Genomic DNA, 18,870 nt, shown 5'->3' with positions numbered 1-18,870 from the left:
ATTTAAAATAGAACACTGAATGACTACTGACAGACATTATTGCTACTAGATAATCTCTTGAATGAAGTAATTATCCACTTTAAAGATCTTTCAGAAGCTGTGATTATGACTAACTGCTGAAAGCAAAATTGTATGACATGTGAATGTCATATAAGGATCAGAACACACGTTATTTTCCTTTCTCACCAGAAAGCAGCTATGACATCATTGCTAACATAGAAACATAGAAAGCCTACAGCACAATACAGGCACTTCGGACCACAAAGTTGTGCCGAACAATATGCAACAATGAAATTAGTTTAGTAATTACACTCTTATATTTTTTAATAGCTTATAGAAACATTTGAAATATTAAAGAATCGATGTGCATTGGGTAGGGAGTTCCTGTATTTTTGACCTTGTGATTATTCCATTAATCTCTTGGTGTATCTTGTAGATGGTAAAAGGCTTTTGGAAAGTTAGGGCACCAGTCACTAGACACAGATCCAGCCTCTGACCTGCTTCTACTATTTTTGTTGTGTTTATGTGACTTGGGTATAAATTATAGGTGATTAGACTTACTCTTCTTGGAGATGTTGTGAATATTATATGCCACTTACCTGCCCGTGTCTGACACTTTGCAGACATGCACAGCCTGACGGCAATCTGAGATGTTGTGAATGGAACTAAAAATTGTGCAATAATCAGCAGATGTCCCTAGTTCTGATCGTGTAATAGAGAGAAAGTTATACTGTGGGTGAAATAGCTGAAGATTGTTGTGCTTAGAAACCCCCGCAATATTATATGGATTGACTTCCCAAATTGATTTACGGACTAATTTCAAGTAATTTATCCATGGCATTTGTTACAAGGATTAGCTATTCTGACATATTGATGATATATATGATACAGTTCCAAGGGTTTAGATGGGGCAGAGTTTGTTAAGTGTGTCCAGGATGGATTCCTGTCACAGTATGTTGACAGGCCGACTAGGGGGAATGCCATACTAGATCTAGTATTAGGTAATGAACCGGGTCAGGTCACAGGTCTGTCAGTGGGTGAGCATCTGGGGGACAGTGACCACCGCTCCCTGACCTTTAGCATTATCATGGAAAAAGATAGAATCAGAGAGGACAGGAACATTTTTAATTGGGGAAGGGCAAATTATGAGGCTATAAGGCTAGAACTTGCGGGTGTGAATTGGGATGATGTTTTTGCAGGGAAATGTACTATGGACATGTGGTCGATGTTTAAGGATCTCTTGCAGGATGTTAGGGATAAATTTGTCCCAGTGAGGAAAATAAAGAATGGTAGGGTGAAGGAACCATGGGTGACAAGTGAAGTGGAAAATCTAGTCAGGTGGAAGAAGGCAGCTGAGGTTTAGGAAGCAAGGATCAGATGGGTCTATTGAGGAATATAGGGTAGCAAGAAAGGACCTTAAGAAGGGGGTGAGAAGAGCAAGAAGGGGGGCATGAGAAGGCTTTGGTGAGTAGGGTAAAGGAAAACCCCAAGGCATTCTTCAGTTATGTGAAGAACAAAAGGATGACAGGAGTGAAGGTAGGACTGATTAGAGATAAAAGTGGGAAGATGTGCCCGGAGGCTGTGGAAGTGAGCGAGGTCCTCAATGAATACTTCTCTTCGGTATTCACCACTGAGAGGGAACTTGATGACGGTGAGGACAATATGAGTGAGGTTGATGTTCTGGAGCATGTTTTTATTAAGGGAGAGGAGGTGTTGGAGTTGTTAAAATACATTAGGACGGATAAGTCCCCGGGGCCTGACGGAATATTCCCCACACTGCTCCACGAGGCAAGGGAAGAGATTGCTGAAACTCTGGCTAGGATCTTTATGTCCTCGTTGTCCATGGGAATGGTACTGGAGGATTGGAGGGAGGCGAATGTTGTCCCCTTGTTCAAAAAAGGTAGTAGGGATAGTCCAGGTAATTATAGACCAGTGAGCCTTACGTCTGTGGTGGGAAAGCTGTTGGAAAAGATTCTTAAAGGTAGGATCTATGGGCATTTAGAGAATCATGGTCTGATCAGGGACAGTCAGCATGGCTTTGTGAAGGGCAGATCGTGCCTAACAAGCCTGATAGAGTTCTTTGAGGAGGTGACCAGGCACATAGATGAGGGTAGTGTAGTGGATGTGATCTACATGGATTTTAGTAAGGCATTTGACAAGGTTCCACACGGTAGGCTTATTCAGAAAGTCAGAAGGCATGGGATCCATGGAAGTTTGGCCAGGTGGATTCAGAATTGGCTTGCCTGCAGAAAGCAGAGGGTTGTGGTGGAGGGAGTACATTCAGATTGGAGGGTTGTGACTAGTGGTGTTCCACAAGGATCTGTTCTGGGACCTCTACTTTTTGTGATTTTTATTAATGACCTGGGTGTGGGGGTAGAAGGGTGGGTTGGCAAGTTTGCAGACGACACAAAGGTTGGTGGTGTTGTAGATAGTATAGAGGATTGTCGAAGATTGCAGAGAGACATTGATAGGATGTAGAAGTGGGCTGAGAAGTGGCAGATGGAGTTCAACCCGGAGAAGTGTGAGGTGGTACACTTTGGAAGGACAAACACCAAGGCAGAGTACAAAGTAAATGGCAGGATACTTGGTAGTGTGGAGGAGCAGCGGGATCTGGGAGTACATGTCCACAGATCCCTGAAAGTTGCCTCACAGGTAGATAGGGTAGTTAAGAAAGCTTATGGGGTGTTAGCTTTCATAAGTTGAGGGATAGAGTTTAAGAGACGCGATGTAATGATGCAGCTCTATAAAACTCTAGTTAGGCCACACTTGGAGTACTGTGTCTAGTTCTGGTCGCCTCAGTATAGGAAGGATGTGGAAGCATTGGAAAGGGTACAGAGGAGATTTACCAGGATGCTGCCTGGTTTAGAGAGTATGGATTATCATCAGAGATTAAGGGAGCTAGGGCTTTACTCTTTGGAGAGAAGGAGGATGAGAGGAGACATGATAGAGGTGTTCAAGATATTAAGAGGAATAGACAGAGTGGGCAGCCAACGCCTCTTCCCCAGGGCACCACTGCTCAATAAAAGAGGACATGGCTTTAAGGTAAGGGGAGGGAAGTTCAAGGGGGATATTAGAAGGTTTTTCAATCAGAGAGTGGTTGGTGAGTGGAATGCACTGCCTGGGTCAGTGGTGGAGGCAGATACACTAGTGAAATTTAAGAGACTACTAGACAGGTATATAGAGGAATTTAAGGTGGGGGGTTATATGTGAGGCAGGGTTTGAGGGTCGGCACAACATTGTGGGCCGAAGGGCCTGTAATGTGCTGTACTATTCTATGTATTTCTATATAGAACAGGTCAGATGGTACTGCCTTAATTGCAAAGCTAACTATTCTTTCCATTTCTCCTGATTAGTTGGGTGTTGTACATCAACGGCAAGGAGAAGGTAACTGATTGTCCCTCAGTCAATGATGGGAAATGGCACCACATTTCCATCACGTGGAATAGCACAGGTGGCGCATGGAGAGTTTACATAGATGGAAAAGTCTCTGATGAAGGCAAGGACCTTTCTACTGGACTGAGTATCCCAGGTAATATATCGATAGAGCTTCAATGCAAATGTTTCATTAACAGTTCATTGTCTTTATAGGGGTTTTATTGAAAGGACTGGAGAACGCCCACCTTTATTTGTAAATAGTATTATTTTAAGTGTGACAAGTTATAGATCTCTCTGGCATTTAACTATTTAAAAATATAAACTACAGGATGGGTGTAATTCATGTTCTTCACCTGTTTTGGGGGCATTTAATCTGTGTTCCTCCTATCTGTTCAGCCTATAGATACGATAAACTGAAAAGCAAAAAGTACAGCCAAAGTCATTCTGTTGATATGGAAGTTGTGTCCTAACCTGGCAAGTCTTGATTTAGATTAACGTTCTTCATAGAATCCTAAGTCTCAGATTTGCATTTGGCATCCAAACAATGAGACTGAGGCTGGGGTTTGTTATACATCACCAGACTCTTTCCATTGTATCAAATCCTAAGGGATATTCGCAAATATTAACAACTTTGATGATAAAGTAATAACATGATTTTAAACTTTTCACTTGTTGGCATTGCAAAAATAATGATTCCATACCAAACTGATTTTCCTCTGTAAAGTAACCTATGGTTTGGTAGACATTGTGTCTGAGATAATGGATTCAGGATTGATGATGTACTTTTGTTGGAATATCAGTCACAAGGGCCAGAAGTTGTCCAGCATAACCAAGTACACCAATACATGTAGGCTAACTTTAACTGAGAAATGTATTAATGTATAAGATATGCACATTGGCAGTACACTAAAGCACGATGGTAAAGGGCATTTTAAATATGGCTGTAAGAAAAATGTGGGAGTGAAAAGTCTGAAGTAGAAATAGAAAATGCTGCGATTATTTTGCAAATTAATTGAAATTATTCAGGTCCAGAGAAAGCTAACATTTGAGGTCAATGATCTTTCACTAGTTCTCATTTCTCCATGGATTAAGCTGATTTTGAGTACGTACTTTCTAATAAAAATACAAAGTACTATTTTCTGTTCTGTGTACCTTGCTGTATGGTGCAGCAGTCTAAAGGGATAGGGAGTGTTTCAAATGTCTCAGATCTATAACCACTATACTTAATTAATTTCTTGTCCAGCCATGTTTCCTTGAATATGCAATCTTAAATTTTAACAATGGTTGATTATATCAATCAAGAGAGCTTACACAAGTCAAGATCTAATAATGTAAAGATTGCTTCCCCACAATGTAAAGATTGCTTTGCAACCTCACTGCAATATGTCTTCATACCTATATTAGTGTGTGTATTGTAAATCTAGCTGTAAGTTTTTGGATATGCTATTACTTTTAAGAAATTGCTAGTTGGTTAACCATCACAACATTGAATGTGCTATAAACCATTCTGAATCTGACTGCCACAACAGACCTGAGTGTTTCCTTGATGCACCCAGCCTCAGCAAGTGTAAATCAACTTTATGGTATCGGAAGAACCAAAAATATATTACGCTTCCCTTTCATATGTAGCTGATAGCTGTCCCTAAGAAATACAGAAAAACTTCCTTTTAGATATACAGAAGACTGCAAGAGCAAAACAAAATGCTTTAGGATTCTAGAATGTCGAGCAGCATCTATGATGCAGGAATTGTCATCATTGCAGAATGAGATCTTGCATCAGGACAGAGAAGGGAATGGGAAGATAGTCATAGACTTGTACAACACAGAAACAAGCCATTCCGTCTAACTTGTCCATGCTGACCAAGGTATCTAACTGAGCTGGTCCCATTTGCCCACACTGGGTGAGTAATCCTCTTTGCAACCATGTGCAAAGTAACCAGTATAATGAGGAGAGGGGGAAGGTAAGACTGGGACCAGTAGGTGATATGTAGACCGGAGAGAGGTGAAGGGTGGCTGGTAGAAGGAGCCGGGTGGAGAAGGAGGAGGAATGGGGTTGGGGACTCCTGCTGGAGAATGATAGGTGGGAACACGATGATAACCAGAGCTGGAATTTGACAAGTGAGAAAGGTGATACTGGCGACCACTGGTGGAGAGATGAAAGGCAGATGGAAACCTGGAGGAAGGGATCCGATGGATGAAGTGAGAGGGTAGTAGCTGGGTGGAACCAGGAAGAGAAAGGGGATGAAAATGGAAGACTTGGTGTTTTAGGAAAAGGTACAACATGGAAGGACCAGAGGTGGATTGGAAGAAGAACAAAAGTAACGCTTAGAAGTTACAGTAAGTGTTAGCTGAAATTAGAAATATCATGCCACTGAGTTGTAGGGTTACATGAGGTATTCTTCTAGAATGAATTGGGCCGCATTCTGACAATGGAGGAGGTGCAGAAATGGGAAGGGGAGTTGAAAATGATGCGCATCGGGAAACTCAGGATGGTCATTGCAGATAGAGCACAGTTACTCTGCAAAATCATCATTCAGTCTGTGCTTGGTCTCACTTGTGTAGAGCAGGCTGCGCCAGAAACGACAGACAAGGTTGGCAGAGGTGCACATGAATCTCTGTCTCACCTGGCATGGCCGTTTAGGTCTCTAGATGTTAGTGAGGGGCAAGTGTAAGAACAAGTATTGCCCCTCCCAAAGTTTTGAACAAAGTACCAGGGTCAGGGAGGGGTATGATGGACGACCAAGTGGCCCCCACAGAAGATGCAAAGGGGTAAGGATGAGGAGATGTGGCTTGTTGGTGGGATCCTGTTGGAGTTGGCAGAAACAGCAAAGAATATTGTGCTGGATGCAGAGGCTAGTAGGGCGAAAGGTGGGGACTAGGGGAACACAAACTCTGTTCTGTTTGGAGGGAGGAGGATGAGGAAATGCAAGTGTACTCCATCAACCACAGCAGAAGGGAAACCACATTTCCTTAAAAAAATACATTTCAGCTGTCCTGGAATGAACACAAAACCATAAGACATAGGAGCAGAATTAAGCTACTTGTCCCATTGAATCTGCTCCATCATGGCAGATTTATTTTCCCTCTCAACCCCATTCTCCTGCCTTTCTCCCATAACCTATCAACCTCTGCTTTAGATATACCCAATGACTTTGCTTGCTTCTGCAGCTCTTGGTGGAAATGAATTCTTGCTAAAAAAATTCCTCCTCATCTCTGTTCTAAAGGCAGGAAAGTTCCCTATGGTCCTAGACTCTCCTGCTACTGGAAACATTCTCTCCACATTCACTAGCTAGACCATGGTTCCCATAGTGGATGACATCATCCCACTGGGAGCAGTGGGAGCTTCGAACGGGCTGGTGGGGGTGAGTTCAATTGCAAGGAGTGCAGCTGAGGGATTGCAGGATTAATTTAAGAAAAGAATGACTTATTATAAGTAATTGATCCTCGGTGCCTCATAATTGATTACAATGATCACGTATTCACATCATCTCTTGCTAACTCACCATTCCCTTAGACTTCTCTTTGCTTGAAGTGCATTATAGTTGTTGAAAAGCAATGAAACACTTCTGTATTTGGCAGATGATGGAAAGGCTGGACTAAAGAAATCATATTATTTCCGAGCCTAACCCGCACTTATTGTCATTCACTACAGTAGTACAATGTTTGCTAGTACAATTCCCATACTCTAATCACACGGTAATGGGATTACTATGAATTAGGGTATGACATTTAACATTCAAGATTGTTTAATTAAAGCAATTCTGCACTGCAACAACTCTGTTTGTCGTGGTTTCTCGTGCCCCACAAATGACCAAGAGACACAGAAGATTCTTCAAGAAGGGTTAAACTTTAATTTGCAAATCAAAGCTGAGACAGTCATTGAGCTAGTCGCTGATTGCCCACCGATCCTCGGACACAGCATTTTTTATAGCAATCTCCTGGTCCAGTTGCATTAGCATATGTAATCCGTCTATAGTTGCGTATCACACGTACCACACGTACATCTTGCCACCATTGTTTCTACCAATTGACTTAATCATGTTCTAATCTACATCTCTTAGCTACCTCTCATTAACACACCATTGTCTTCTACATTCTTAGGATTTCATTCTCCTACTAAATTGGGTACATGCATAGCAAATAGCAAACTCAGACTACATAATCTACATCTCTTAGCTACGTCTCATTAACACACCATTGTCTTCTACATTCTTAAGATTTCATTCTCATACTAAATTGAGTACATGCATATCAAATAGCAAGTTTCAAAACTGACTGCATAGTTTTGGTTACACAGCAAATAATGCAACTTTTATACTCCAATATGTTCAAAGACGAATAGATGAAATGCCTGAGAATGTCAAAGGCTCATTGTGCAACATACTTAAGACAACAGAATTTGCTCTGCAGTTAGATGCATTTTCTAGACAGTGAATCTTTGCTTCCTGGTTATGTTTGTGTCTTCAAAGATGAAAGTATTGTTCAAGAGTTGTTATTTGCAAGGAGACTAGGAATAGTTATGAAGAGGGAATCAATATTTCAAGATGTAGAGCAATTTTTCAAACAGACAGACATTGCACTCACCAACATTCTTGTTTGTACAACAGATGGGGCATCATCAATGGCAGTTTACCACCGTGGGTTATTACTTTCTTGAGAAAAACTTTACCTAATGTATTTACCATTCACTGTGCCATTCACAGACACCATCTTGTCACAAAAAACCTAAGTGATTGGCTGCACATGTTATTAAATACTGTTATCGCATTGGTACATAAAATCAAGATTCATGCTCTCAATTCTCAACAACTCAAAAGCTTTCTACTGCGAATGATGAACAGTTTGAATGCTTGCTGTTGCACACAGAAGTCAAATGACTCTCAAAAGGAAATTGTCTGAGAAGCTTTTATGAACTTTTTGAAACCACAATAAAAATTCTTTGAAGACTTGAATGTTTCATTCAGTACTCAACTCAAGAATATTGGGCATGACATTGCTTATTTGTCAGAATTATTCGCAAAGTTTATTGAAGTCAATCTTCATTTGCAAGGAAATTATGTGAATCTTATCAAAGTCAAATCAGTCATCTCCACATTTCTGTCCAAGTTAACCCTGTTTAAGTGCCACATAGGGGTTGTGCCTTTTTCCAGTTTTTGAGTCTGTCTGAAATGGAAGAGGAAGGAAGAACAGCAGATCATGATTTTCAAGTATACTGTGTACACCTGGATAACCTGCACTAAGAAATGTCAGAGATTTCCGAATCTTCTCTCAATCCAAATTCCAGATTGGGTAATAAACCCTAAACACTTGTAATGAGGAATCAACAGGAAGGATGGAGGAAGAACTGATCTCGTGACAAAATGACTTTGAGCTGAAGCTCTGAAGTTCAAAAATCGTTTTCATACTTCAGATTGTGAAAAGGAAATCTACGAATGCCCTCCTGCATTGTGGAAAAAGATCAAGGTGTTCTTTATTGCCTTTCCAACATCATACTTAGTGGAGCACTGTCTCAATGCAGTCGTCCAACTTCTTTCAAAGCAACAAAACAAACTGCAAATGATTAAACATGGGGATCTGAGACTCCTTCTGAGTGACATTCACCCTGGTGTTGAGAAGCTGATATCACTGCACCAAACCCAACCATTTCATTGACAGGTGAAAAAAATAATGAAGTAGTGAATAGTTGGATTCCTATTGTCTATCTGTCTAGGTACCATATCCGATGCGGACGTTGGTGACCATGGTTTTCCATGCAGATCTATCCCTCGTTCTTTGGATGACTTCCATTTCCTCAATGTGTAGCCACCTGGCTAGGCTTTTGATGCACATAAGCCGAGGTCTTCCTCTCGGTTTGCTCCCCTCGATCTTTCCAGAGAGTACGAGCTTTTCTAGTTCATCTTTCCGCATGATGTGTCCCAGGAATCTGAGTTGTCTTTCTCGTATGAGTGATCTAACTGCTTGGGCTTTTCTGAGAACTTCTTCATTTGATGTGTGTGTAGTCCATGATATTTTTAACAGTCTCCTAATGTATGCTCTAAAATTGTTGATGAAAATTGTTTTAACTCTAATTAAGTAAAGAAATAATTTTATTCTTAGCTTTAATAGATCTGAATAATGTTCGCAATTACTTGTCGCTGCTTTGAATTTTCAGTTCCTATTTTCTTTCATTATGTGTAGGAAATCAAAATACTTTATAGTTTTTATGTAATAGGTGGAAAGTCTGAAGGGGTTGCTGGGAATGTGGTTTGGGAGCTGAGGGGCAGTAACTCAAAAAAGTTCGGGAACCAGTAAACTAGACCTTTCAATATTCAATAGGTTTCAGTGAGATTCCCCCTCATTCTTCTAAAAGCTCCAGTGAGTAAGTAAGTAATACTTTATTGTCGCCAAACAATTGACACTAGAGCATACAATCATCACAGCGATATTTGACTCTGAGCTTCGCGCTCCCTGGAGTACAAATCGATAGTAAATATAATAAAAATTTAAATTATCAATCATAAATAAAAAATAGAAAAGAGAAAGTAAGGTAGTGCAAAAAACCAAGAGACAGGTCCGGATATTTGGAAGGCACAGCCCAGATCTGGGTCAGGATCCATTCAGCAGTCTTATCACAGTTGGAAAGAAGCTGTTCCCAAATCTGGCCGTACGAGTCTTCAAGCTCCTGAACCTTCTCCCAGAGGGAAGTGGGACAAAAAATGTGTTGGCTGGGTGGGTCGTGTCCTTGATTATCCTGGCAGCACTGCTCCGACAGTGTGCGGTGTAAAGTGAGTCCAAGGATGGAAGATTGGTTTGTGTGATGTGCTGGGCTATGTTCACGATCTTCTGCAGCTTCTTCCGGCTCAGAGCGATCAAACACACCTTATACATTAACCCTTTCATTCTCAGGATCATTCTCATAAGACTCCTCTGTATCCACTCTTATGCCAGTACATCCTTTCTTAGATATGGTGCTTAAAGCTGCTTGCAATACTTAAAATGTGGTCTGGCCAATACCTTATAAAGCCTTAAAATTACATCCTTGATTTTATATTTTAATCCTCTTGAAATTTGACTTGCATTTGACTTCCTTTCTACTGGTTCAAACTGCAAGTTAACCTTCAAGGAATCATGCATGCGGACTCCCAAGTCCCTTTGCACAGTCTGAATGCAGTCCTCATTTAGGAAATATCGCACACTTTTATTCCTTCTATCAAAGTACATGATCATACACATCCCTAAAATGTATTCCATCTGGCACTTCTATGCCCATTCTCCTAATCTGTCCACATCCGTCAGCAGACTCTCTGCTTCCTAAACACTAACACCGGTCTTTGTATCATCCACAAACTTCTTCACAAAGCTATCAATTCCGTCATCCAGATCATTAACATATAACGTGAGAATTAGCAGACCCAGCACTGCCTTCTGTGGAGTGCCGACAGTTAATTCCTTTTATTCCTGCTCTTTGCTTTCTGCCAGCCAGCCAATCTTCTCTCCACGCTTGTACCCTTCCTCTGATGCCATGGGGTCACATGCGACACGTAGTCAAAGTCCATCTGAAAATCCAAGTAAACAACATCTATAAGCTCCCCGTTGTCTATCTTATTTGTTATTTGCTCAAAGAATTCCAACAGATTCGTCAGGTCAGATTTCCCTTTCGGGAAACCATGCTGACTTTGGTCTATTTTATCATGTGCATCCAAGTGTGCCAAAACCTGACAATAATGGACTCTAGCATATCTTCAGCCGCTGGTCAGGCTAATTAACCTACAATTTCCTGATTTTTGCCTCCCTCCCTTCTTAAAGAATGGAGTGACATTCGTGATTTTCCAGTCCACAGGAACCATTCCAGAATCTAGGGATTCTAGAAAGAATGCCATATAGAAAGCCTGCTCCTTGAGTAGGTGCAGCAGAGATGGAGAATCTGGGAGAAAAGGATGTCATCCTTTCAAGAAACGGTGTGGAAATGTGTCATCCAAGTAGATGTGGGGGGTCAGTGGGTTTGTAGTAAATGTTAGTGGATAGTTTCTTCAACTTAACACCTTTCTCAATCTTAAAATATTCCAGGACATACAAAAGCTCAAAATCCCACACCACCAGGTTCAAGAACAGTTACTTCCTTTCAACCTTTCAGTTCCTGAACCAAGAGACACAATCGTAATCAGAATCCGAATCAGGTTTATTATCACCGGCATGTGTCATGAAAATTGTTAACTTAGCAGCAGCAGTTCAAAGCAATACATAATATAGAAGAAAAATCAATCAATCAATCAATTACAGTATACATATATCAAATAGATTGGGCAAAAATAGAAATGATTTATATTAAAAAAGTAAGGCAGTGTTCACGGGTTCAATGTCCATTTAGGAATTGGATGGCAGAGGGGAAGAAGCTGTTCCTGAATCACTGAGTGTGTGCCTTCAGGCTTCTGTACCTCCTACCTGATGGTAACAATGAGAAAAGGGCATTATCTGGGTTGCTGGGGGTCCTTAATAATGGACGCTGTCTTTCTGAAACACCGCTCCTTCATGATGTCCTGGGTACTTTGTAGGCTAGTGCCCAAGGTGGAGCTGACTAAATTTATGACCATCTGCAGCTTCTTTCAGTCCTGTACAGTAGCACCCCCACCCCATACCAGACAGTGATGCAGCCTGTCAGAATGCTTTCCACAGTACATCTATAGAAGTTTTTGAGTGTTTTTGTCAACATACCAAATCTCTTCAAACTCCTAAAGTGTAGATGCTGTCTTGCCTTCTTTATAGCTGCATCGATATGCTGGGACCAAGTTAGGTCCTCAGAGATCTTGACATTCAGGAACGTAAAACTGCTCGCTCTCTCCACTTCTGATCCCTCTATGGGATTGGTATGTGTTCCTTTGTCTTACCCTTCCTGAAATCCACAATCAGCTCTTTCATCTTACTGATGTTGAGTGCAAGATGTTTGCTGTGACATAACTCCACTAGCTGGTATATCTCGCTCCTGTACGCCCTTTGTCTCTATCTGAGATTCTACCAATAATGGTTGTATCATCAGCAAGTTTATAGATGATGTTTAGGCTTTGCCTAGCCACACAGTCATGTGTATACAGAGAGTAGAGCAGAGGGCTAAGCACATAGCCCTGAGGTTGATCGTCAGCGAGGAGGAGATGTTATCATCAATCCACACAGGTTGTGGTCTTCCGGTTAGGAAATCGAGGGTCTAATTGCAGAGGGAGGTACAGAGGCCCAGGTTCTGTAACTTCTCAATCAGGATTGTGGGAATGATGGTGTTAAATGCTGAGCTATAGTCGATGAGCAGCATCCTGATATCGGTGTTTGTATTGTCCAGGTGGTCTAAAGCCGTGTGAAGAGTTTAACTACAGTTTAACAGCACTATGGTCACGTTCATCACTTTGCACTAAAATGACTTTTATTTATTTTAATTTGTTCTTCTTTGTAAAATCGTGTATAATTTATATTTAATTTAAATTTTCCAATGAATGTTGCTTGTGTGATGCTGTTGCATATACACTGTTAATGGTACTCACACATACATATAGTTGGACACATGACAACAAACCCGACTTTGACTTTGAATGTACTTCACAGGCTGACATCACTGTTTTAAAATAGGACATAAGGCACCAGTTTGTAAGCAGCAAAGTCCCAATGTGAGTGACTGCTGTGGTGACGCTGGCTACAAAATAAGCATCAAAAGGAGACCAGGGAATAATTACTTTGCGTGTCTTCAAAACAGAGCGATGAGATTTAGTATGTCCCATGAGACAGCTTAGTCAACACCTTTGTCATCACAGCATTCTCTTGCCGCTGAGCTGAAGTGAACAAGAGCGAGATTTGAACCCATAACCTGCTTTTGAGAGGAAGAATGTTTTTGCTGAGTCACGGCTGACAGCTTTCCTTTGGTAATGTAACACGAATGTTGAATGCGGGTGATTCGGGGCTCCTATTGAAGCAATAACAATGGAATTCATTGAAGCTTCAGAAGTGGTGTTTGTAAGTGGATTGAAAGGAATCCGTTTCACCTGATATCCCTCAGCACAACTGTGACCTTAGTTTCCCCAAGGATTTTCAAAGAAGTGAATAATTATTTGCCAGTTGTTCCCTGGCACTAAGGGATTTCAGTTGCATCTCTTAACAAAGCTTTCCTCAAGGGCTAATGACATGTTGGAAGAACTCTGTCAGTCAAGCAGCTGTAATGAAAATACTTAAGAATTCCTTCCAGGTTCTTTTCTAATTTAGCAGGATAAGGTATTTGCAAACAAAGAAGGCAATGTACACATGTTAGACCGCAAGAAATTACTTTATTAGAGTTAGAAAAAGCATACAATGCAGAGAGAAAAACAAGTGATTAATGAAATAGTGGCACAGAAAACAATCCACTTCTCATCCACTTAATGCCTGAGTGAAACCACAGACCTGACAACCTTTACTTGTCCCTCTCCCTCCCTCTCTATCCCTCTCACTCCCCCTCCCACTCCCTACCTCCCCCTCACCTTCCCACCATTTCAACTCCCACTTCTTCACCTGTTCTTGTCTCTATCTCAAATTCTTTGAATTGTAACCCAGGTTAAGAGAAGATTCTCCATTTGCACAAAAAATGTCCCCATTTATCTCTTGCAAATCTTTGGCCCATTAGACCCAATTTAAAAATAGAGAAGTAGGTTATCATCCTTCCTCAGGACCAGGGGTTCCCAACCTGGGTTCTACAAGCCCCTTATTTAATGATATCAGTACATGGCATAAGAGATGTGGGACCCCCTACTCAGGACCCTAAATTCTAGCATGAGCCGATTTCTTCCAGCATTTTAGTTTACGGTTCTGATTCCTGCATTTGCTCTCTTATTTATTTTCCATGTGCTGTTTGAATTCTGAACGTGTACAATAAGGAAGCAAAGTGCACATGTAATATTTCTGGCGGTAGATTGTAAAATGGAGGCCCATTGATCTAATCGAATTGTGCTGTCAAAACAACGACCTCTTGCTCAGTGTCAGCAAAGCTAACAAGCTGGTAGGTGACTTCAGGAAGGGGAAGTAGGGTGAACATACACCAATCTACACTGGGGGGGCATTAGTGGTGGAGAGAGTCAGCAGCTTTAAATTCCTAGGTGTTACCATTTCAGATTATGTGTCCTGGGCCCAGCACATGGATGCAACTATAAGGAAAGCAGGCCAGCATCTTTACTCTCTTAATGTGGTTCGGGTTGTTGTCGATCACTCCAAAAACTTTGACAGATGAACTGCTGAAGGTACCCTGACTGGTTGCGTCATGGTCGAATACAGCAATTTGAATTCACAGGAACATAAGAAGCTGCAGAGTGTAGTGGATTCTGCCCAATATATCATAGATATATCTCTCCTCGCCATTGGTAGTACTTAGTTCAAGATCAAGTTTATTGGCATTCAACTGTATATATGTATATAGCCAAACAAAACAACATTCTTCCAGACCCAGGTGCACAATGCAGTACATATAACTCACGCACAACAAATGAAGTAATATTACCACCATAAATTAACAAATGATAAAATATATTCCAGAAGATTGTCAGTTAGCAAGTGGTGCATTTACGACACAAGTTAGACCTGGTGAGATCATCCATTATGTGCATTCCCAGATACTTGGTGGTTCTAGCTTGCTCCCTGGAGGGGCCGTTTACATGCAGTGAGGAGTGAGTCAGCCTGCCCCTTCCTAAGGTCCACAATCATCTCTTTGATCTTGTCCATGTTCTTGTGCTACTACCATTCTACAAGCCTCTCTACCTCCTCTCTGTACGCCGTCTCATCGTCATCATTGTTGATGAGGCCAACCACTGCTGTGTCATCAGCAAACTTGATGATTCCGTTTGAGCTGGATCTAGCAAAAGAGTTGTGTGTCAACAGAGGGCTGAGCAGGGAGTGCGGGTGTTCAGCGTGATGGAGAAAGAGAGGTTGCTGGCAACACAGATTGACTATGGTCTTTCTGTCAAGAAGTCCCAGATTCAGTTACAGAGAGGGGTGTTGAGACCCAACAAGGACAGTTTACCCCCCAGGGCAAATCTGATAGGTGACTCTATTAAATGCTGAGCTGAAGTTGTTAAACAGCATCCTGGTGTATGAGGCACCATTTTTCAGGTGGGACAAAATGGAGTGGAGAACAGCGGCTATGGCATGGTCAATGGACTGATTGGAGCAATAGGCAAACTGGAAAGGGTCCAATATGTCAGGAAGATGGGATTTAATGTGATCCATAATCAGTCAAACAAAGCACTTCATTATTTGTTGAACAACAACACACACAAAATGCTGGTGGAACACAGCAGGCCAGGCAGCATCCAGGTTACCCCTGTCCTCTTGGGCATGGAGATGATGGTCACTGCCTTGAAGCCTATAGGGGCAGTGGTCTGTTCCAGAGAGGTTTTGAAGATGTCTGTTGGAACCTCTGTTAACTGGGCTGCGCAGTCTCTCAGCACCCAACCAGGTATTTTATCAGGTCCCGCATGGGTTGACCCTGGCTAGGGTCTTCCTCTCTTGAGCTACTGCCAGACAGAGTGCCTGCTCCTCCGGGATGGGGGTGGGTCTCACTTCCTCACCAGCACTTCATTCCATACATCAAACTGCACGTAAAAGACATCCAGCCTGTCAGGGAGATAGGCTTCACTGCCATTGGCATGCACGCTGGCCTGGTAGTCCGCTGTGGTCTGAATGCCACAGCATCCCGTTCTCTCAGTGGTGGCCGGACGTTCGCTGTCAACCACATCTTCTGATTTGCTTTCACAGGGATGGTTTAATGAAGCCAATGTTGCCAGTGCACTTCTCTATGTAGCCCTCGTATTCGTGTGATAGTCGTAGGCAGCTGCCTCCTTGAACATATTCCAGACCATGTTTTCAAAATAGTCCTGAAATGTCCTGTGTTGCTGAGGTTGGTCCTCTGGCCAGATAAAGATCGGGATGCTGCTCTTTGCTGAATTCAAAATTGGATTATTCAAAGAACTTACAGCTTTTCTGTGTTTATCAACTGGTTTGATGCATTTAATCAGTTGTCGATATGCAGGAATTAGCATAATCAGAGTATCCAAGGTGGGGGTGTGGGGGCAGCAGTTGGTATAAACCAAGTCGGATGTGTTCTCATCTCTGGTAGCAAAGTCTACGTGCTTATAGCAGTTAGGCAGGACTATTTTTAAGTTAGCGTGGTTGAAGCTGCCAGCAACAATATAGAAACTATCGGGGTGTCTGGGTTAGAGGCCACTGATAGCTTCATAGAGCTCATATAGCACTTCCCCAACTTTAGCACAGAGACAGCCGTAATTACAGTGACAGTGAACTCCCTCGGTGACTAGAAGGGCCTGCACTTCACCATATAAAAGCTTTTCCAGAGAGGAGCAGTGAATTGTCACTACTGAAGTGTTCGCACACTGGTTCTTAGTAACAGAGATAGCACAGTTCTCCTCTGTGGATCTTACCAGAGGTTGTGCCATTTCTGCCACCTGACACCCTCTAGCTGGATGGCCACTGCAGGGGTGCGATCCTGGAGCCATGCAGGAATCCTTCATTCACACTGATCCAGTCACAGATGCAGGCTATCTAGTTCATTTTCTGGTGGCCAAAATTTGAAAGCAAAATCAGTGGGACTGCCAACCTGCAGAGTTTTGCCTTTAGTCTCACATGAGTACCACCTCACTCGCCATACTTCTATTTCTTCACACACCACTTCCGATGCCCTCTTCCCTGGGTGGCCATAGCAGGCAAAGACACGGTATGCAATATGTCTATGTGGTGAAGCTCTTCTGCTATCCTGCAGCTCAGTAGTCGGGTAGACTGCAGTACTTGGTGTTCTTAATATCCAGCAGTGTCTTACAATCATGAGAAAGGCTTAACGGATGAACAATTACACCATTAGTTGGAGCCGGAGTGGCCGCTGTGACTGGGCACACCACTATCTTGTCACGAAGGCAACATCATCAAAGATCCCCATCATCCAGGCCATGCTGCCTCTGCCCAGCTACCATCAGGCAAGAGGAACAGTAGCCTGAGGTCCCAAATCACTGGGGTCAAAAACAATTACATCCTTTCAAGCGCTCAGTTTTTGAACCAACTGGCACATCACAAATCACCACAATTGAGAAACATTGTGACCACTTTGATCAATTTGCACTAAAACGGTCTTCACTTTTTTGTTCTAATCGTGTGCATTCTTGTAAAATATGGATAGTTTATATTTATTTTATGTTAAATTATGTTATGTTAGAAGCAACATCTCACATTCCATTCTAGGTAGCCTGCAGTCAATGACATGAACATGAATTACTCTAACCTCTGGTAATTTCTCCCCCCTCCCCCTTCTCTCTTTTCCCATTCCCCTTTCTGGCTCCCTCTTACCCCTTCTGTTCTCCTCACCTCCTTCTGGTGCCCCTCCTCCATTCCTTTCTTCCCACGGGCCACTCTCCAACTGTCACGTCCCAGCTTCTCCCTTCCTCCCTCCCCCCACCCAACTCCAGCCACCCACTTTCCCCCTCACCTGACCTCACCTATTACCTGCCAACTTGTACTCCTTCCGCGACCCCTCCCACCTGATGAAGGGTCACGATCTGAGACGTTAACTGTCTATTCCTCTCCCTAGATGCTGCCTGACCTGCTGAGTTCCTGCAGCGTTTGTGTACGTTGCTCAGGATTTTGAACATCTTCAGAATCTCTTGTGTTTTAAGTATATGTTTGTTTTGTGAATACGGTTTTTATGACTCTGTGTGCCTGTGATGCTGCTGTAAATAAGCTTTCCATTGCACCTGTGCATATCTGTACTTGTGCATATGATAATAAACTGAACTTTGATTTTGAATTGGCTCAAAACCTTTTTCTTTAAATTGCAATGATAACTTGTAAAGAAAACAATTATTTAGTGTGCAAGGGGTTATATATGGTCACTTGGGGGAGCTTATACTTGGTGTTTGAGTAGAGTCTGCAATAGCAATGCAAGTTCGTGTAAATTTTGACACATTCAATAACCCACAGGGCTTTTGGGGAATATTATTTTTAGAGAGGCTACAAAAGGTGAGTTTTAGGGAACATCTTAAAGAAGATGACAGAATGGGAAAGTGGGAAGGGGGTGGAATTCTAGACTTTGGGCTTTGGCAACACAAGGTATATCAGCCACGGAGGTTAGAGTTGTGAACTTGGTGGGTGAGAAGAAATTACAGCTGTAGAAGGGTGTGGTGTCCAGCAAAGATGTTAAAAACAAAGATTGGGCAGTTTACAATGAAAATACTGCTTGATTGCAATTGTCATAACATCTTATCTATATCCAAGACGGTGCATTCAAAGGAAAATTGTTCAGGTTATTGATATGAATCTTTACTTCTTGATTCCCAGATCTTCTGCATTCATTTAACGTATGTATTTAGTCACAAATTCCTTCAAAATCACAAGCTGGTTCTTGAAACAATCCCTCTTTCATTGAGTTTCATTATAATTTTGGCATTACCAACTCTGAGCTGCCATCCTGGAGATTCTCTTACAGGGCATCTCATCTCCCTTTATCTTAGC

The 18,870-nt window shown here is 42.1% G+C and overlaps 1 protein-coding gene across 1 annotated transcript in view; it reads left to right on the top strand.

Moving 5' to 3' along the window:
- svep1 (sushi, von Willebrand factor type A, EGF and pentraxin domain containing 1) overlaps positions 1 to 18,870 on the top strand; it is a 289,678-nt gene that overhangs the window by 192,089 nt on the left and 78,719 nt on the right. Inside the window, exon 27 of the mRNA XM_073048583.1 lies at positions 3,354 to 3,529. Within this exon, the coding sequence (XP_072904684.1) occupies positions 3,354 to 3,529 (176 nt within the window). The remainder of the gene's footprint in view (positions 1 to 3,353; positions 3,530 to 18,870) is intronic.

The sequence above is a fragment of the Hemitrygon akajei genome, chromosome 6 (assembly GCF_048418815.1).
Source record: "Hemitrygon akajei chromosome 6, sHemAka1.3, whole genome shotgun sequence".
Lineage (NCBI taxonomy): Eukaryota > Metazoa > Chordata > Chondrichthyes > Myliobatiformes > Dasyatidae > Hemitrygon > Hemitrygon akajei.
Note: the sequence above shows the minus strand (reverse complement) of the source record. Positions and strands in the feature narration are given on the sequence as shown.